The 21,949-nt window shown below is 33.6% G+C and overlaps 1 protein-coding gene and 1 long non-coding RNA gene across 2 annotated transcripts; one reads left to right on the top strand and one right to left on the bottom strand.

Annotated features, from left to right (window-relative positions):
* Nucleotides 1–1,017: 1,017 nt before the first annotated feature.
* Nucleotides 1,018–3,187, bottom strand: LOC106293064 (protein ASPARTIC PROTEASE IN GUARD CELL 1-like). The gene is made up of 2 exons (XM_013728740.1): nt 2,599–3,187; nt 1,018–1,961 (listed from the first exon to the last, which is right to left on the bottom strand). The coding sequence occupies exons 1-2, from the start codon at nt 3,102–3,104 to the stop codon at nt 1,139–1,141; spliced, it is 1,329 nt and encodes a 442-aa protein (XP_013584194.1). The 5' UTR covers nt 3,105–3,187; the 3' UTR covers nt 1,018–1,138.
* Nucleotides 3,188–16,321: 13,134 nt separating this feature from the next.
* Nucleotides 16,322–17,747, top strand: LOC106293602. Its single transcript, XR_001260552.1, has 5 exons — nt 16,322–16,589; nt 16,678–16,908; nt 17,003–17,080; nt 17,144–17,205; nt 17,272–17,747. It is a non-coding gene; the product is annotated as an uncharacterized LOC106293602 (long non-coding RNA).
* Nucleotides 17,748–21,949: the final 4,202 nt, after the last annotated feature.

Consider the following 21,949-nt stretch of genomic DNA (forward strand, 5'->3'; position numbering starts at 1 on the left):
AGATACTTAAGAGAAGCGCCAGGACAAGGTGTATGGATGGCTTGCAACAAGAACACTGAGGTGATAGGATACTGTGATGCAGATTGGGCTGGAGATAGAGTAGACAGAAGGTCAACCACCGGTTATTGTACATTCATTGGAGGGAATCTTGTCACTTGGAAGAGCAAGAAACAGAAAGTAGTATCTTGTTCAAGCGCAGAAGCAGAGTACAGATCAATGAGGAAGCTAACCAGTGAGCTTATCTGGATAAAGGGGCTTTTAGGCGACTTGGGAATTGAGATCACCTCTCCCATGACCATGCACTGTGACAACCAAGCCGCAATACACATTGCATCCAACTCAGTCTTTCATGAAAGGACAAAGCACATAGAAGTAGACTGCCACAAGGTCAGACAAGCAGTGGAGCAGCAAGTGATTCTCCCATGTTATACAAGAAGTGCGGATCAGCTGGCTGACATCTTCACCAAGGCGGCCAGTAGCAAAGTTTGTGAGTCCATTCTTCCAAGACTTGGACTCATAAACCTTCCATGTCAATGATCTCCTCACCGTGGAGTATTCTACTCTTTTTCCTTTGCTTGGTTTTTTATCCCAAGTGGTTTTTCCAAGAAAAGGTTTTTATGAGGGAATAATTCATGGCTTTCCAAGCTTGACATTCACTACTGTCAAGCTTGAAGGGGAGTGTTGACATGAAGAATTAAACAAAGGGAAGTAGTGGAGGAAGTAGGAGAAGTGGCCATATCACTTACCAAATGGGGAGGAGTGGCTAGTCCACTACTAGTTATTTATTCTTCCACCATTGAGTGTTTATTGCTTTTGTTTCCTTTAAATACACCATTAAAACACACAATTCAATACAAACATTTCTTTCATTCTCTCAATCTCACAAATCCTCTCATTCTCTTAAATTCGCAAATTTCTCTTCTCTCTCAAATACTTACGGTTACTTCACTCCTTTTTTACTTTGTTCGTGTGCTTCATCACGGTTAAAACACTTAGAAGCTCTCATAATCCCACGAATTATCAAGAACGAAAATGATCTTAAAGTGAAGATGCCTTAACCAGTTTTGTGAACATTATTTGATCTTTCAATAACAATTTTTTAATATTGTCAAGTAATAAAACGCCAAGATAAATATATCTAAAGGCAGGTAGAAGGAGAGAAAGACAAGGTCGAGGCCGCAAGATCAAACTCCCACAAATGTTTCTGCTGCATTATATTCCCGATGACATTAGTAGCCGGAGCTCCGGCCGGCACAAACCCTAAACACCTGATTCCTGGAGAAGCAGTAGCTATCAGGTAGCTTTTACGATAAGGCGCGAAACGAGCACCGCCCTTGAAATGAAACGACAGCTGCGGCAGCTTGCTATCGTCGAACTTGCTGGTATCAAAACAATACTCCATTGGTAGTCCTTCTGGTTTGACTCTTTTCACGCCGACAAGGTGACGCTCTAGCCCCGACACAACCGCCTTGTACGCTACATCAGCCAAGAACGTGAGGCTGCTTCCTGAGTCCAAGATGGTCCCACCACCTTTTCTTACCTCCCACACATGGGGAGGGATGTTGAGCATGGTATCTCCGATGGAGATTCCGATGATGCTGACGGCGTAGAAGGGAGGGAGGAGATTGAGTTCAAGCCGAGCGGTTCGTCTTGCGGGGGCTTTGAGGGTAGACGTGGGGGTAGAACCGAAGGTGAGATAGTTGGAGATGTTTTTGTTGGAGGTATGGTCAACGAGGCAGTATGAGAATTTGGCTCCGAAGATGTTAGTGGCTTTTGAAGTGAAGGACTGATCGCTAAAGGCTAGGCCAAGAACACCGTCCGCTACACGGAGGCTGTCACCTTTTGTGGAGCTGCTGCAGCCAATGAGTAGGCCAGGGATACTAGTAGCGCTGCCGTTGGTGAGGCCAAGTGTGAATGTATCCGTAGCGAATACACCTTGTGCTGTTGACCCATCTGCGTATCTGTTACACACGATCCAAATTAATTAGTATTAGTAAGAATGCATAAAACATGAAATATTTGCATTAGGTTCTATTAATTACAATAAGAGAGGCTAGAGTTTTATCTATTACTCAAAAGGCAAACCTACCTAACTCACAAGTCACAATAAGTGACATTGATCTATTCTAATGAATAGTAGCATGACACATTTAATGTCACATTTATCCCTTACATGCACTCGCGTCTAAATATGTCTCCTTCAAATTCTCTAGATAGTTGGAGAAAAACAGAGAGAAGGATATGTTAACAATAGAGAGAGGTCCCTCTTCTTCTCTCGTTCATGACCATCACCATCATTTCCTCTTTGGCATATAACTACATATTTAATCATATTGTTATACTAATCATCTCCTGTTTAGAATCTACATAATCACATTTTGACTACGGATCTATATTGTAATCACCACCACCAAATGAAACGCACACAATACCTCTTTGGTATATAAGTCATTACAAATAAGCTAATCAGATTGTTTTTTTTTTTTTTGAACTGAGCTAATCTTTATCCCTAAATAAACTCTACCTAATCACATTTTGACTATGGATCAAGAATGCAATCACCACAAATGAAAGAGAGATTCTTTATGTGACATGTACCTGTAATCATAAGAGCATGGAGATTGAGGGGTAGGGCAAATGGCGAGGGAGAAGAGGTTCATCAAATCAACCTTACAAGTGTTTGTCATGCATCCAACTGTTTTAAAACTCGACGACTCCTCTGCTCTAAAGACTTCACGGTTCCCCTTTCCTTTCCCTTGGAACCTACAATTCACCCACGTCAGCTCGCTCCCTGTGTCCACCACCACCCTGAACTTCTTCGCCGGCGTTCCGACCATAATCTCCGAGAAATACTGCGCGGCTCCGAAGTCGAAACCTGATCCCAGAGACATTCTCGCTCCACTTTTGGTTGCTTTTATTTTCTGAGAAATGAGGCTGTGACGCTTCTTGTCCTCGCCGATAATGTCTTCAATGCGATGGAAAGGTGTATGTATCGGGGAGAGTGTGTCACGGTGCGTCATGTCGAGACGCATCACCGTGTTGGAATATGCGGAGGCTATTAGGAGCATCGTGATGAGACACAAGAGCATTTTCATTGTCTTCATTTTCGTCCTCTTGTTCTGTTTTTTTTTTGTTTGTTTTGCTCCTTTTTGGGTTGTCCGTTTCTAAAAGACTAGAACAGAGTATTTATATACATTGACCAACACGTCTTTTTCTCTCTTCTTTTTCAAATCATCATTATCTAAAACCTTAAAATATTCTGTAGTTTTTAGAATTGTTTTAGTTTAGGAAATATACACTTCTAATTAGATTTAGTTTCGGAAATCACCATATTTATCATGATTTTGTAGATGTTATTTGCCTGAAAATTAGGGAGACTAATTTTTATAGCTAGCTTTTCGAATTTTTTTTTAAAAAGACCATGTTATTTGGGTTTCTTATTAAAAACAGTACTCCTATTTTTTCCATCGAGAGTAAATATAGTATTTATAATTATTATATTTAAACATATTTTTGCTATTATCTAAAATTCATAAACTTTTTTAAAGGCTGCAAACATCTTCCATAAACTAAAAATAAAACATTTGAGGCTTACAGATCAAAAGTCAAAACCATCTTTTCTATGTATTTTAGATTTTTCAGTCCTACAATTCCTTTTGTATTTTAAAGCTATTAATTCAAAAATATTCATTTTTGACTCCTTGATTTAGGGTTTAATGACAATCTTATCAATTCTTACTAGCAAGTCAATATTTCTTTGGGAAATTAAGGTAAGAACGCAACTAAATATTGCACTGAACGTTAAGACCAAATTTTCATTTATGATATTGTAAATCTTAATTTCCTTTTTTAGAATACTTAAATTTGTCGAATATCTTTAGATGACACTAAAATATTAGGAAACATTCAATTCATTGACCATTCTATTAACAGAAAAGCAAACAATTTATATTTAAGTGTGTCATTCAAAGATACTTAACCTCGCAACTTTTGAAATATTCTCTCTATGTAACTTGCTAACTCGATCGGTGATTGGATTTTGTGAAAGTCCATATATATATGGGCTTACTATATGTTATTTGAGGCTTGAAAGCAAAAAATCCCTTAGATATTATTTAAGAAGCGTCACATGTTCTCTTTACCATCATTTTCACGAAAGAAATATGGAAAAAATTGCCAAATATAACTCACAACTTAATTTCAAATGCAAAAGTAAATTCAAACTTGAATCAATGCAAAAGCAACCTAAAAGGCTATTGAAATTACAACCAGCTCCTTGTGAACAAACAAAAAAACCGAATTTTTTTTACGTTTCTAACCCCCGACTTACTGGAAAGTCGTCTGGACTAGTTCTACTTAGAAATAATTTAAAATTTTTGTAAAAAATATTTTGATAAGTGAAAAATTGAAATCATGTAATTAACATATGTTTTAAAAGATATAAATTAAGATATAACAAAAGTTAATTATTTTCAACATAGATGAGTGAAAGTGGTGAGTCATGATATATTTTGGTTTAGGTTTTGCCAACATATGTTGTAGTATTATATGTGTTCTTAGGGTTAGATTTTGGAATGCATAAATGTTTTTTTTGAAAACTTTAAAATTTACCTAAGTGTTTTAATTCTGTGTATAGTAAACACTATTTAAGTATAACTACGGCTTTATAACGTGGTTAGCTAGTTAATTTAGTCAATTTAGTTTAGGGGTTAAATTTAGGGTATGAGACTCTGATGTACAATATTCAACAGACGACTAGTAAGTCGTCCAAACCAGACCGAATCTTTAATTTTTCAATATACTTTTAAACCTAACCGGATTATTTACCGGACATATATAAGGTGTTTTTTTTTATTCACTGTTTCGCGAAATTCAGAAAACTCTAACGCCGTTTCTCTCAAAGACGATTTCGAAGGCGATTTCCGTCGATTCTCTCTAATCCATCGTTCTCATCTAATCCATCGTTCTCACCGCCGGTTATCTCTCCGCCATTATCACCACCGTCTCACAGCCGCTTCCTCTATATAAGATCTGAGAGGAAACCCTAGCGCGCATTCTCTCAGAGGCGTCTTGTTGACCTCCGGCGCCGGTAAGTTATATCTCTTACTGTCGAGTGATTGATTGAGGAAAAGATGAACATAAAACGTTGTCTCTATCAATTTATACCCTCGTTTTTTTTCACGTCTATTTTTGCAGATATATAACCGCTATGTCGAAGACGACTATATCTTCTTCGAATTTTCAGGTCGGCTTTAAAATGTTCTACTAGAAGTCTTGGAAGACTTATAGATGACTTAATTATAAGTCTTTCAACTGGAAAACTTGCAAGACGACTTAATTATAAGTCTTTGACTGTTTTGAGATGGTTGACTTAATTATAAGTCTTTGATTGTTTTGAGATGGTTGTCTTTGATTGTTTTGCAGGAAAAAAAAAGGATATACCAGAACTCCCCCGTAGGATACATGCATTAATGGAAGAGACCCCCGCAGTGCATAGCATTTCGTATCATATTTGTTGGACGTTGCATACTGCTTTAAAGAAAGCTCTTCATGATGACGAATATGAAGAGCTGAAGGAGTCGAAGTTGGGAGTTTTCATCAAGTTTTAAGAGCTGGATTTGATTGGGCTTCAAGGCTGGTTCACTAAATGCTCGGTTTCCAGCTGGACATAAAGAAGAAGTATGAGCTGCGGAGTCTCGTTGGTCCAGAACCTGTGAGGTTTTCACTATTAGAGTTTGAAAACCTCACTGGTGTAAACTGCGAGTACATCGTGGACCTTGAGAGACCTCACTATGTTGTTACAAAGGAGTTGACTTCTTTCTGGGAGATGTTGGGAGTTCATGTCGAAGCTGGGCCATATACTCAGGAGATAATAGCAGCATTTGAAAGATGCGAAGGGTGGTCTCGGGATGATCGCAAGCGGCTCGCGTACCTTGCCATCTTCACTGGATACATTGAAGGGAGAAAGTATTCAACCCCTACACAGATTAGTCTGGCAAGGCTAGTGATGGAGCTAGAACGGTTTGAGAATTATCCATGGGGGAGAGTCGCGTTTAAGGTGCTGATGGACTCTGTGAAGGGCAGAGATATTTAGGGTTGTTACACTATTAATGGGTTTGTGCAAGCTCTCCAGATCTGGGTGTACACAGCTCTGCCGGAATTGAGTGCTAATTATGGTAATCCTCTCCCAAACAGTCCGTCTCCACCGATACTGGCTTACAAGGGTCGCAAAGGACGCATACAATTTAAAGAGGCTATCCTCAGTCAGGTATTTACTTCAATCTGGATGACTTCACATAAAATTTATAATTAAGTCGTCTCATAAGTCTTCCAACTGGACGACTTAGTAGAAGACTTATAATTAAGTCGTCTGGAAAGTCTTCTAGCTGGATGACTTAGTAGAAGACTTAAATTAAGTCGTATGGGAAGACTATCCAGACTACTTAATTATAAGACTTCTACTAAGTCTTCTAGCTAGAAGACTTTCCAGACGACTTAATTATAAGTCGTCTACTAAGTCGTCCAGCTGGAAGACTTTCCAAATGACTTAATTATAAGTCGTCTGCGAAGACTTTTCTTTCCATCTTTCTTAATCCGTCAAATATCTAAGTTCATATCTTCTATTTACTGCAGGCTAGGGTGATCAACTTTGTTCAGAAGGACATTGGTGAAATGTTTCCAAAATGGAAGTTTGATGTTGAGGACACACCTGCGGAGAACATAATTAAACTCATGTTTGTGAAGAAACCGTGGAAGTGGACCATGGATTGCTGGGAAGTCACCGGTACTTGGGTCAATACAAAGCCGGCGGTTGTGAGTCCAGCGAACAAAAAGGTAGTGAAGGAAGACAGTCCAAGACCTCGGAAGAAAGCTCGTAAAAAGGCTAGTGAAGAGGCAGTTTCAGTGGCTAGTGAAGAGGCAGTTGCAGAGGCTAGTGAAGAGGTTCATACGAATGTTGGTGGGTTAACCAAATAGGATATTAAAACCATGTTCAAGGACATAGTTGATGCCATGAGGGAAGGGTTTGGGACGTGCCTTAAGGAGATCAAGTATCTGTCGGAAAGGGTGGAAGCTGTGCAGAATGCTATGCAGAATGAGTATAAGGAACTCAAAAATGATTTATAACATTTATAAACTGATTTATAACATTTATAGAGTGAAAGTGTTAATGGGACGAACGCGGGAAGGAAGAGCTTGTCGGAGGATAAAGGTCCAGATGTGCCCGCAGATGCTAGTTCCTCGAAAGATAAAGCTCCAAAACCGAGCCTTCTTCTGTTGGACAAAAATCAATCCACTCTTTCGAATTTACAGAAGGAGGATGCTAGATATCTGGAAAAGATGGATGCTGCTTTGGCACTTTGCCGTGCAAAGAGTGATCGAACAAGGAAACTTGCTGCCTCACAGCAATCTCCTTATACGGCAAACAGCACGGCCAAAGTGATCATTCCAAACAAAAAGCTTTATCCAGTCTATAATTCTTTTGCACCAATTGACAAAAAGAAGTTGAAGGAGCTTGTTGATTGGTTGAAAAATTGTCCGTAAGTAAAATATGATATGGACAATTACATTTAATATTGATTTATATTTTTCTGTAAATCTTTTAGAATATAGTAATAACTCATACATTACATTTAGTGTTGATTTTTATTTTTGGTAAACATTTTAAAATATGGTAGTAACTCATACATTATCATTAAAATAAATATATTCAAATATGGCATTGCAAATTTCGAAATATTATTTAGTTTTATTTTTTATAATTATATATTTTTATTATAAAAATTTTCAAAATTTTCTACAATTTTTTTAAATTATAAATTTTAATCGTAATATTGTTAGTTTCTTTTAAAGTCTAGAGCTTAATACATAATTTAGTTAGAATATTACATAATACATAACTAAAGTTAATACATAACTAAAGTTAGAATATTAGATACTTAATAACTAAAGTTATGGGGATTATGAATAATCTAACTAGATTATGTATTAAGCTCTAGACTTTAAAAGAAACTCGATATTACGATTAAAAATTTATAATTTTAAAAAAATTCTAGAAAATTTTGAAAATTTTAGTAATAAAAATATATAATTATAAAAAATAAAACTAAATAATATTTCAAAATTTGCAATGACATATTTGAATATATTTATTTTAATGATAATGTATGAGTTATTACCATATTTTAAAATGTTTACCAAAAATAAAAATCAACACTAAATGTAATTAACTTTGAATAATCTAACTTTAGTTAGAATATTAGATAATCAATATTCTAACTTTAGTTATGAATAATCTCCATATAGTCCAATTAGATATATGGAGATTATTCATAACTAAAGTTAGAATTTTAGATACTTAATACATAACTAGAGCTTGATCTGTGCGTCCGCGCGGATGTATGTTTGTAATTCTTGCTTATTATCTAATTGTGTTTGTTATAGATAAATATTGCTAGATTAGTGTTGGATTATTACTGTAATTAACTATTGTTTTAATTTTTATGTAATACTATTTTTAGACTGTTGTTTCATATTGAATGTATTTTTAACACGGATAAATGATTAATAATACACGGATAAATTATTAATTATTTTGTTTTTTTGTTTCATTGTTAATTTTATATTGTACTCATGTCCTAATATTGAAATTGAACACCTATAAGAGTAAAGATGAAGCAGGTTAGATTCGAAATAATTTGATGAATATGAATGTTAAAACATTACAGTATTAAAATAGATCAGTCTTCACGTAGGAAGTATTTGGTTTGATGTTCACTTTAAATAGAGGCTTACCATTTTCTTTTGGTAAAGCTTTTATTAGTAGATTTGGACTTGACAGCTTGCTTTCGAATACCTTTCAAGATATTGAATAATTCTTCAGGTTGATAAGGATCTGTTTCTGGTACAACTGAAACAGCAAAGTCATCTTGCTCAGTTTCAGAATCTGAATTGTCCAGAGAAGTACAGTCGAACTCTAGTGTTGTTTTATTCTTACAATGATAACAATATTAGTAACCTCTCAGGATGTTCGAAAACTAAAGATCTCGCAAACCGTAAAAAATACAACCTCCATATATAATCCATATTGTAAGCATTCAGTTCTACTCCAGCATCTTCACTGGCTTGATCCTCGGTTAGATCATTTAATGTGTTGCTAATGTTTGCTTCATTGGAAGTTGCTACAAATTCTGTATGGTCGTTATATCATTTAGAATAATAGGTGGATTCTTTCTTGGTCTCTTTGAGTTTTTGTTTTGAGTCGAATATACTCAAAAACTGTTAAAATCACGAGCTGTTGATATGGAAATAAAACCAAAGATATTAGGTACATACCTGTGGGTTTTGCTTATGGTATCTGATTATTTAAAATAATAACATTTAAGATTAGAATGAACTTACATGATTAAGGCTGTGAGACAATTCCTCTGTTCTGGAGTGTTGAAAGATTGATTTGATATCAAATCCTCACCTAGTAATAATTTGATTAAATTAACATACCATATTAATGAAAAGTTTCTTCATAAAGTTGAAAAAACCATTTTCAGTATTTTGACATTAAAAAAACACATACCTAGCTTGCATTTCGTTTTGATTCTTGGATTTTTTGTGTGTTTGTGATTTGTGGTTCTAAAGAACCCATAAAGGTGGTAGCTGGGTTTTTATCAAGACAATCAAAAACCCTATTAAAAATAGAGCTTGAAAGCACAATCACTTGGAACATGTAGATTTCCTTGCTGATCAAGGCAGTGTTCATCAGTAATGTTAATATTACTGTGAATTGATATTTAGTTTTTACCCATAAAAACATTGGTATCTCATTCTCAATATTTTATCCACCTTTCCCATGCTGTCGTTTTATTTTCATGATATTTTCCTAAATATATCAAAATAACGTTTATAATATCTAGTGTTACAATAGACGTTAATCACAAAAAAAAATATAGAGGGGGTAACGCTAATTGTATCATCTGCGATATAGTTATTAGCCTCCACGAAATTAATGTGTGCAATAAGTTTGTACTTAACGGTTTGGTTTTATTCTGATTTTAGTTGATTAAAAAAAATGAAAATATTCACTCAATGGCATTCCATGGTAATTATTCAGAAAAACTCAGGGTTAAGTACAAAATGTATTCATGTTTTAATAGATTACTAGAGCTTGACCCGTGCACCCGCACGGGTGTTTGTTTTAAATAGATGTATTAATTTTTTTACAACATAAATATGTAATGGTTGCACAAACATGCGTCTGTATGGATGTTTATTCGATTTGTAATATATAATATTTATGACAGATCGATGGTTTTTAATTGTCTATATTTTTTTTGGTTTCTCATATTGCGGTTGGATGTAAAACCGATAAAATAATATTTTATATAACATATTCATCAATTAAAAATATTTAATTACAGTAACCATTTTTATATATAAAAACAACAATTATTATATTTATGCACCAGCTGATTTTATTTTTATAAATAATTTTATATGGATGGTAACTAATTTTATAAATAATATTTTTATTTTATTACCAGCTGATTTTATTTTTATAAATAATTTTATATGGATGGTAACTAATTTTATAAATAATATTTTTATTTTATTACCAGCTGATTTTATTTTTAAAATTTTCCCTATATGGATGGTAACTAATTTTATAAATAATATTCCAGATATCCTATAAATATTCTAACTGTTAGTAGCACATACTTAAATATGGAATGTAATTAATACCGAATTTTTTGATGAGAAATAATAACATAATATCCAAATCGTTGTTACCAAAACCGTATATATCTATCTTTTATAAAAAACCAACAGTAAAATCTAGCCAGAATTTAAGACTCAAACTAATTAAATAACATATATTAATAATATCTTTATAACCACACAAATGTCTATAAATTGTGTGTGTATTTTTTGCAATCTGGTATCAAACCAATCCTTGATATTTGTTTACCTAATTTAATCTCCTAACATATAATAACTTATTTCCACAAAGAAGACTCACAAACTATAAAACTGTTGTAGACCGAATTCAAAAAGTCTTACAAAGTTATAATGTATACTATGTATGATATACATTTTGCATATATAAAATTGGTTTGATATTAGAACAAAATTGATAAATATTAAATTAAACCGGATTAAACCACTTTAACTATAAACAGGTCTACGTAAGTGATATAAATGAAAAAAGTGATATAGATGGTTTCATAATGTGAAATAGTCAAAATATCGATTATTTTGGTATATACGTGAGATAGCTTGTTACGTGTTAAACAAAGATTCACTTTCAAAAATAAATACTATAAATGAGAATATCTGCTTTCAATCAACGTTGTCTTTAATAACTAAATGCTATGTTAGGCTAATTAACATGGTACACATATTGTTCCTAAATAATAGGTGTAGATTAAATGTCACTGGCATTAGTGGTAATTATTTAGGAAAAATTAGGGTCAAGTATCAAGTGTAATTCAGTTTTAATAGATTAGATTTTAAGAGAACAAATCATTTGTGCTAATTTGACTTGCGGATTTCTTCTCTCTGTCACAAGGGAAAGAGGAAGATTTGCAGCTGTCTTATTGTCACAGGTTGGCTGTTGAATCCTTGGATTCCTCAAGAATTCATATAGATTTTATCATATTCATAGGTTCAAATTTAATACTAACAAAAACTGCATAATTAGAAGATAGACACAAAACATAAGTTGGATTATCCAAATCCAGAGAGATGCGTGTACACTGTGATGCGTTGAACTCCAATCCAAGCCACAGTACTACAATCTATTGTCTCAGTTTATATGCTATTTGATATTTGTGACTTCGTATATGTCGTATATGCATGCGTTTATTAAACCAACACTGAAACTTGTTTCTTATGATATTCATTAATCAATGGTATCACCGAACTTATAAATTGAGATTGTGATTGTGAAAGCAACAGAGCTACATAGGTAGTAGAATATCCTAACTGCTTCGGAAAATATGTAACGAATGACAAAGGCTTCAAATGGTATGCAAATCAAAAATATGCATATCAAACATAAAATGCAGATCAAGCAGAACAAATGCAGATCACGCAGATCATGCAGAACAAATGCAGTTCTAACTGGTTAAACTAATTTACGAATTAGCATATTTGACTAAATGTTAAAAATAATTGTGTAAGCTAAATATCTAAAATAAAAATACAAATGATTATCTACTTGTACAGAACATGTTAATTTTTATTGTGTATTACTGAATATTAATTTTAACTTATTTCTAATAAATTAAAGTTTTCATAATTTATTTAAAAACAAATAACAATGTACCTTGATTTTAAATTTTTTTATTGGATGTACTCTGATTTTGTTTTTTTTTAATATTAGAAAAATAGTGTGCATAAAATCATTCTACAGAAAAATTATATAATTTTTGAACAGGGCTGGACAAAATATGTGTAAATTTTGATTCGATTCATTATACATTTTGATTCAAACCAAAAAGTAAAGATATCCGTAAGAAACAAAGTAAATCACAAATATTAATATTTTTAAGAACGGATATGTTGTCCGATCCGTTATATGCATATATATACATATATTTAAGGAATTATATATAAGTTATATAAATATTATATTTTATATAAGTTTTACAGTATTTTATTTACTAAATGGTTAATTATTCATTAGAATTTTAAAAAGTAAATAAATTTTTATTTTATAATAAAATATTATTATTTTATATTATTTTAAAATTTTTATTTATTTTCCAATTTTTATTTATTTTTACGGATCTAATAGGATATCCGGGACATAGAATATCATGATGGGTACAGATCAAATCCGAACAAATAATTGATTATTTTGAAGAAACGGATCATATAACGAATATTTCTAAAAACTCAGATATCCGATTTATGCCCACCCTTATTTTTGAATATGTAAATTATATATATACAAGTGTTTATCAAATTTAATAATATTTAATATATATATATAAATATATCATTTTAAATATTTGCATAAGAAAATTCATCTTAAATTTGTTATAAAGAAAAAGACTTTCACTTAAAGAGGAATTGTAATTTGTGAAGGAAAGAAATAAAGTAATATGAAATATTGATAAGTAAAGGAGAAAATGTAGTTGTTTAAAAAAAAATCAAAGAAAACCTTTCATTGGGCTCCTGTATTCGACCAGCCCACTTTTCCCTATTACATGCAGATAGGGATGTCAATCAAGGATCTGGACCGCGGGCCTGACCTGTAAAAGCTTGCTGCGGGACGGGATTGGACCTCCATGTGGTAAGCCCGCAAAATTGCGGGCCTCGCGGGACGGGTCAAAAGCGGGACAGGTTCAAAGCGGGACGGGTCGAAAGCGGGACGTAACGAAAGCGGGATGGACTACAGGTTAACCTGCGGGATTTTGAAGACCCGCAACCCCAAGTCCTCATTTCTTCTTTCACCTAATTCTTAGAGAGAGAGAGAGAGAGAGAGAGAAGGTGATTCGACGTTATGTAGCTCTGGTGACGGTGGTTTCAGGATCGATGATGCTTTCGGTCTCCCAAGCGCCTTCGATCTGCACCGGTGAAGCTTCTTCGAGTCTTCGAGTCATCATAAGAAATTTGAAAACTCACTTTCCACCGAAGAAGAAGATATAGTTCCCGCAATGGGTTCTTCGTAGTTTTGCCTATATGTATTTGTTCACATTATTATACATTTTGGAGTTTTAGGTTTCAATATATCTTTAACTGACTTCTATTATTCTTATTCGCAGAAGATGAAGTTGATGGTGAAGAAGATAAATCTCCATCTTTTTGTCGCTTGTTGGTGATAAAGATGAAGAACAAGAAGTGTGATTGGTGTTTTTTTTTTATTTATTTTTGGGATTAGCATCTTTGATTTGGTATTGGTTTTATTTAATTTTGGATTCAGAAAACTAAAGCATTTGTTATGAACTTATGAGTTATAATATTTGGATTCAGAAACTAAAGTATTATTTATTTTTAAAATGTTTAGAATCTAACAAAAGTAAATAAACTAGTGTTTTGATCCAATTAAAATCTTCAACTAACAAGTGTATTGCCTTATCCAGTTCAATCTTCGACTAAACTCACTTACTGATGCGTCATGAAACTGATAAAGCGTCCTGAATCATGTCTTGAAGCGTTCAGGAGCCATATGTCCGTTTGTAACTATATGTCCCGCGGACCGATCGGCAAAGACCTACATGTTTTGCGGTACGGGTTTGGTCAGCATTTTGAGGACCACAGCCCGCGCGGACCTGACTCGTCATGACCTGCTCGAAGACGAACCCGCTGCGGTACGAGACGAGATGGGACGGATCAACCTGTTTGACATTCCTACATGCAGATCAGTTTTTTGTCAATCTGCATATTATTTTTTAATATAATAATTTCTTCTGCACTTTTAATGGTGACCCGAGATAAAGTACAGATCAATCTGCATATTATTTTTTCCTGCATTTGTACTACATTTATATTGCACTGCATTCAAACCCAAAAAACAAGTGGGAGAAGCGAGATTAATTCAAACTGCTAGTTTGCATGCACCTAGAAAATTTCTTAAAAATACATCTAATTTTTATTTTCTAATAAAGTACACGAACTATTTTGGATTCCCGTTTAATACACGAACTATTTTTTTTTGTCTATTAAATACACAAAATTTTGCAATTCGCTGATTTTACACATCATTTTAGACGGCGTTAACTTTATTTAACAGAAGTGATGACGGCGTTAGTGTTTAATTAACACATGTTTAAATTGTGAAAATAAAATTTCTTAAAAATACACAAAATATTTTTCATTTGCTAATAAAATACACGAACTATTTTGGATTCCCGTTTAATACACAAACTAATTTTGTTTTTTATTAAATATACAAACTTTTAATTTTTTTAGATTTTACATATTGATTTAGACGATGTCAACTATGTTTAGCAGAAGTGAAGATAATGTTAGTGTTTAATTGAGCATGTAGTTAAACTGTAAAGAAAAAGTTCCTTAAAAATCCTCCTATAGATTATATTGTTAGATTTCTTCTCCATTACGCTTCCATAGTGTAAATATTTTTTTTGATTAAATTTCAAATTTTTTGATCATAGTATAAAGAACATATGTAGAACCTAATTCATAACACTAAACTTATTTATCATAGTGTAAATTAACTTTGAATCATTATCACTACTAGCAAAGCGAAAAACAAGAATTAGAAATGCATAACACTAAACTAATTCCAAAATCAGAAACTCGTTTAAAATTACGTATTTTTCTTTGTCCTTTTTCACGACATGGAAATCGACTCCACTTCGAATCGATATAAAGGGAAATCTAAGTAAAGAAGAAGAAGAAGAAGAAGAACATAGTTTGAAGAATAAAAGAGGTTGGAACATATTAGAGTGTCAAACTCGAATTGAAATTAACTCAAATTAATTTTAATTGGCCGAGAGTGAGCGTGCTTTTCATAGTTAGACCACTTGTTTAATTAAAACATCGTTTTCACTTCTGTTAAACATAGTTGACATCGTCTAAATCGATGTGTAAAATCTGAAAATTTCAAAAGTTTGTAGATTTAATGGAAAACAAAAATTAGTTTATGTATTAAACGGAGATCCAAAAATAGTTTGTGTATTTTATTTAGCAAATGAAAAATAGTTTGTGTATTTTTAAGAAATTGTTTTTAAATTTAAACACGTGCTAATTAAACACTAACGTCATCATTTTCGTTAAATATAGTTAACGCCGTCTAAAACGATGTATAAAATCTGCGAATTTCAAAAGTTTGTGTATTTAAGAGGCAACGAAAATTAGTTTGTGTATTAAACGGAAATCCAAAATAGTTTGTGTATTTTATTAGCAAATGAAAATTAATCCGTGTATATTTAAGGAATTTTCCCAAAATATATAAAATTGCAACAATCTTAATGTGACGACAAGAAAAATAATTTATAAAAACCCTGAGGACTTTTTACCAAATAAAAAACAACCCTAAGGACTTCATGCACGGCCGTGCACTGCAGCTTTTTTTTTCTGTTTTGAACACAAACACTGCTGCTTTCAATATCTTAATTCACGATATAGGCTGCTTATAATGGCCTACATAGCCCCTATTTTATTACGAATATAATTGCACTTTAATTCAAATAGCAGTATGTTCGATATATTTTGTATGTACCTTAGAGCATGATTAACAGGGAATCTTAGAGCATCTTTTATAGTGGAGTTATTATGTTATTTAGGAATTAAAATAAAAGAAAATTAGTTTATATATGAAAACACTTCTCTTATTTGGGGACTACAAGAGACGGATCTTATGAACACGTGTCCCATCGTTTGCGACTCTGATCTCTTCTTCCCCGACTTCGCTCTTCTTCAATTTCTCCCGATTCGCAGCGAGAGAGAGAGATGGTGCCGCCGGCAACGGAGCGGTGGTGCTGGGCATTGATTAGGGTTCATCTTTTCCCATCTTTTTTTCCAATTCAGATTTTGATTTTAATCTCAAGATGCAAACGCATCAGATATAAAGAGATCATGCGATTATTGATTCTTCTTTCTTAGTCAAAATCGCCATTGCTTACGAGGTTCTTACCAATCCTTAATTTGTATCTTTTCACTCTCAAAAGGGTAGTTTTTTTAATTGTATGTTTGTTTGTAATCTTATTGCTGCAGATATTGAAAGGACTGGTGTTCGATCACGCTGCTCAGTTCTTCATTGCAGATGATTCTCGTCTTATCCAGTACGTCGATGGATGGTTAGAGAAAGGACTTGTTCGAGAGTGGAAAGGTGTTGTGGGAGAGCTTGAAGTTGGAGGCAATTTCTCGCAGTTTCCTCCTTCATGGCCTCCAAGATACATTGCTGTTCACGGCATGCGATCTCTCGCTGATTCATTGCTATTAGAGGTTGTTAGGTTGTTGTTGCAACAAAATAAAAAGAGTCTTTTTGTTGTTTTTTTTATGAGGTGAAGTAACTAAATACTTGTTGGTTCTGTTGCAGAGTCGATTGTCATTGCTCACAATGGTAAGAACGGAACATCTCGTGGTCAGTTTGATGTCATTATCATTGCTCACAATGGTAAGAAACTGTATTGATTCCTCTCTCTCTCTGTAGCTCAAAATGGTTCCACCTTGTGTTCAGGTAAATGTGCGAACCGTTTGCTGTCTGCATCAGGCTTGCCCCTCGTTGCTAAACAGATGAAGGTAGACAATATCTTCTAATAAACACCATGTGACTTCTTCTGATACAATCCTATTTTTTTTGTTTAGAATTTTGATCTTAGCTCCATATGGGCGCTACTAGCAGCGTTCGATGATCCTCTTCCTACAGTGAACTTCGAAGGAGCGTTTGTGAAAGGAGTTGAATCATTGTCTTGGATGGGAAACAACTCCGCAAAGCTTGGTAACTCTAGAACACCACAAACTATTTCTGAGTTCTTTTGCTTCTGTAATACTAGTATCTACGTTGCAATATATTTTGTTATTTGTTTTTCGGCTGGCTTGTAACATGCAAGGCTTTAGTAGTTTGGGATGAACAAAGCAAAGAATATACTAGTTGTTCCTGGAAGTTCATTGGCATTGCAATTTTTTTGTTTATCTCATCAAAAGCTTCTTTGGAGCAACTCAGACTTGTCATAAACCTTCCAAGTTCCACCATGATTTGGTTTCATCTCTATACTAGTCATTTGGTTGATGTTTGAGTTGTCATAAGCAAAGACTCTAGCTTTTTGGCATTTTTTTTTTTTTTTGTGGCAATGTTCACCTTCCTCTAATTCATTTTAATTTTTTTAAGAACTTTTAAATAAGGGACTTGCAATGGAGGACATAAATGATCGGGTCTCTTAACGGAGTCTTTTAACACATATTTATTGCTTAAAAATATTAAACAATAAATAAGAGACTCTAATTGGGTATTTGGGATAATGATGCTCTTAGAGCATGATTATTGGGGGGTTCTTAGAGTGGGGTTCCTAGCGGAATATAAGAATCCGTCTCTTAACTTTTAACTAAAAAAGTTAAGAACCGTCTCTTAAAACTCTTATTTAAGAACCAGTTCTTAGCTTTTTTAGTTAAAAGTTAAGAAACAGGTTCTTATATTCCACTAAGAACCTCACCCTAAGAATCCTCCAATAATCATGCTCTTAGGATGAAGTTCTTAGCGGAATATAAGAAACCGTCTCTTAACTTTTAATTAAAAAACTAAGAAGCTTAAATATTTAAGAGCATATTCTTAGATTTTTTAGTTAAAAGTTAAGTGACGGTTTCTTATATTCCGCTAAGAATCCCACCCTAATAACCCTCTATTAATCATGCTCTTAGTGCATTTAGACCATGATTAACCCGAACTCTTAGAGTGAAGCTAAGAACTGTTTCTTAGCTTTTAACTAAGAAAAGCTAAGAACCGTCACTTAAATAAGAGATATAAGAACCGTATGTTAGCCGAAAAGTGTAAAAACAAAATGTCAAATCATGAGTTAAGAATCCTAAATTAAGAACCCGGATTAATCATGCTCTTAGAGTACTGTATGGCGACACCATTCAACTCAATTCTTCTTCTTTTATATATCATTTGCAGTGTCGTCCCATAATTTGGGGTGGCCTAAAGCACAAAAAAATTTGTGTGGCCTATTATATAAATACCAACAATATATAGTAATACACTAACACCAAACCAGTACAAAAGTGTAAAAAGTAATCAAATGGTTAAAATAAAAATTATATTGGACAAAAAGAGGATCGAACTATGGTATCCTAACTCAATTTAAACTTGTTAATCATTTGACCTAGTTAAGTAGTTAATATTTGGTGATATGTGGCCTTAATTTTTCTTCTATATATTATGGCCTAAAGCATATGTTTTACTTGCCTTATGGCAGGGGACGGACCTGATCATTTGTGTCATAATAATAACTCGACAGCGTTGATAAATTAATGGGCAGAGAGGTTCTCTCCGGCCTTTGTGACATAATAACTCGACAGTCCGGGTTAATCATGCTCTTAGGGTACTGTTACGAAACGGACGTCTATATGACTTTTTTTAACACAAAGGTAGTCTATATATATATCAAAAGAAAATCTAGCAAACTGATTTTAATACTATTACTTGAGACGACCAAATGCATTGAGAAGCTAATGATAAAGCCAGGGAAGCTGGCCAGTGTTGATTCTCCGCCGCAAGTATTTTGAAAAAAACGACTTACCTTAATAATTACAAGCAAGTAGCCACATGGCGATACTTGTTTGTTCAGTAGTCATTAATTACCATTTATGGAGGTTTTTGATATGATAAACGTGAAAATGAGCGAAGAGTATAAACAAATGGATATCTGATCACTTCGTTTGTCACTCGAGCTTATAGTTTCGATCCCATCTAGAACGACCCACACCTAAAGATGTGCAATGGGCGAAACGGTTTTGATGCGATTTGTATCGAACGAAAACCTAATCTAGTATGACCCTTCATTCATGCATGCATGCTTTGTGTTTTTAGATCCAATACTAATTTGGTCCACAAATCGCGGAACGGTCTACCCATAACATCGTTGCTCGCACCTATGACCAGCTCTTAATTCCACGTTGCGAGTTATTGTGGAAACAGTCAATTGTCACCGCGTCAACATATATTACTAATTTTTTTTTTTTTTTGTGGCTTGTTTACAAAACCAGCTTAATTCTATAAAACTCTAAGAAAGAAACGTCATGTTCTAGCATTCGTATGACATAAAGATAACAAGTACTTCAGTTACAAGAAAAAAGAAAGATAACAAGTACTTGATTATTAGAACTTAGAATGCCACATATTTATACAAACGTATGGTACAAGGAAAGAGGAGGTGTGTAGTGGTATCATGACATCATCCATTCCCCGCCATTTGCTTATTTTCCGGATCATATATCTTATTAGGGACTTTTTTTGTATTTATCTTTTTGTTTGTATGCTGCTATTCACAGACACAACTTATTTCTATTCCTTCAAATCATCATCTATTTTAGAAATTAGTCCACTAAACTTGATCAGTTTTCTTTGTCCCACTGCATGTTTCATTAAATTTTCAAATTTATTTGATTATTTTTAAACGTTAGTGCAATTACGTGTCTATCAGAAAAGATTATTTATTTCAATTCAGTGATAAGATTAACAAGAGTTTTATTTTAACAATAAAAGAATATCATAATGAGAAAGTATTGTAGCCAATAGCTTAAACGTCAACGATCATCTATCTTATATTTGTTGGTTGTGAGTGTGTTTATCTCTTTGACCAATATTCACAAATCACAACACACAATTCATATTTATATTCCTTCTACTCATCATCTAACTTGGACAACGGTCCACTTGATCAGTTTCATATGTCAACTAGATTTTCAAGTGTTTTTTTAAATGTTAGTGCAATTTTGCTTACATAATGGTATAATCTTTATCTTTCTATTTGACTTGATAAGTTGAAAAACAAAAACAAAGTATTCACATAGCTTAAAAATTCGCCAGCAATGTTAGAACCGACCTAAAATTCGTTATGGGCTTCTGTTGATTAAAACCTAAAATGGGCTTTACTAAATAAGCCCATAAAGGATTGATAGACATGTCAACTTCATCAATTAAAACGGGTAAACCCAAATACGACAACATGTTTCTAAATTCTCCGGTCAGTTTCTTTTCCCGCAACTTCTTAAACGGAACTCATGCTTCTTTTTAGGCCTGGGCATAAAATCCGGAACCCGAAATCCGAACCAAACCCGAACCAAAAAACCCGACCCGTTATCCGACCCGAAACGTTAAAATACCCGAATGGGTTTTGTAGGGTGGTACAAAAAATATCCGAACCCGAAGTGTTATTAACCGAACCCGAACGGGTAACCCGAAAAATCCAAAATTAATAGTCAATATAAATATTTTGAAATATATATAAGTATTCCAATTATTAAATTCAATATTTGTGGTAATATTATATATAATAATAAATATTAAAATTCTAATAAATGCTTTAAGTACACAATTAGTTATAAATAAGTATTTTATAATTTGATCATTGAAATAAAAAGTCTACTTTCTTTAAGGCAATACATATTGTTTACAAATGATGTTTGTTTTCATGCTTGATTTAACATTTTATTGCTATTTTATCAATTTTATATGTGATAGATTAATTTTTATTTAATTTAGATGTTTTTCTTTATGTTTTAAATTTTGTTTTTTACTTTGGTTATATCTGAACCGAACCGATATAACCCGAATCCGTACGATATATGATTACTTTATGGGTTTTATGATGCAATACAATTTTGAACCGAACCCGAAGTGTTATTATCCGAACCTGACCCGTACTAATAAAATTTTAGTATGAGACCTAGAAGCGTAAACCCGAAAATCCGAAAACCCGAAAACCCCGATCCAAATGCCAACGGGTACCCGAACGCCCAGTCCTACTTCTTTTTCTACGACAGTTGCAACTGCGTCTTGGACGCCGTCCAGAAGAATGAATATCCACTGAGGCAGGTTGCTGTCCGAAATTTTTATTTTCTCTGTTGGTCAGGGAGAGAGACCAAGAGACCATACGTATAGATATGAAGCAGAAGATGAGGAGAATGTTTAATGACCAGGTGACCTTTACCATTAGACATTCTTGAATTCATTTTTTGTAACTATTTATTGATAAGATATGTCTCTGTCGCACCATATTTTTGTAAAAAATAAGAAGATGTCTCTCTCAATGGACCAATTAAACTGCTAATTTAGTCAAGAGAGAGATTAGAGAGAGAAATTGATGGCAAAAGACATGCATTAATGAGATGAGAGGCTAAGAACATTTCACTCGCTCCATCTCTTTTGCATCTCCTCATGTCTCTTCCTCTCTCTCTGCTTTACCAGGTGGAGATACTATTAAGAGGATAAACAAATGTTTTACAAAAGACAAGCCAATTAAAGCTCCCCTTCTTTCATGTTTTC

This window comes from Brassica oleracea, chromosome C5, assembly GCF_000695525.1.
Source record: "Brassica oleracea var. oleracea cultivar TO1000 chromosome C5, BOL, whole genome shotgun sequence".
NCBI lineage: Eukaryota > Viridiplantae > Streptophyta > Magnoliopsida > Brassicales > Brassicaceae > Brassica > Brassica oleracea.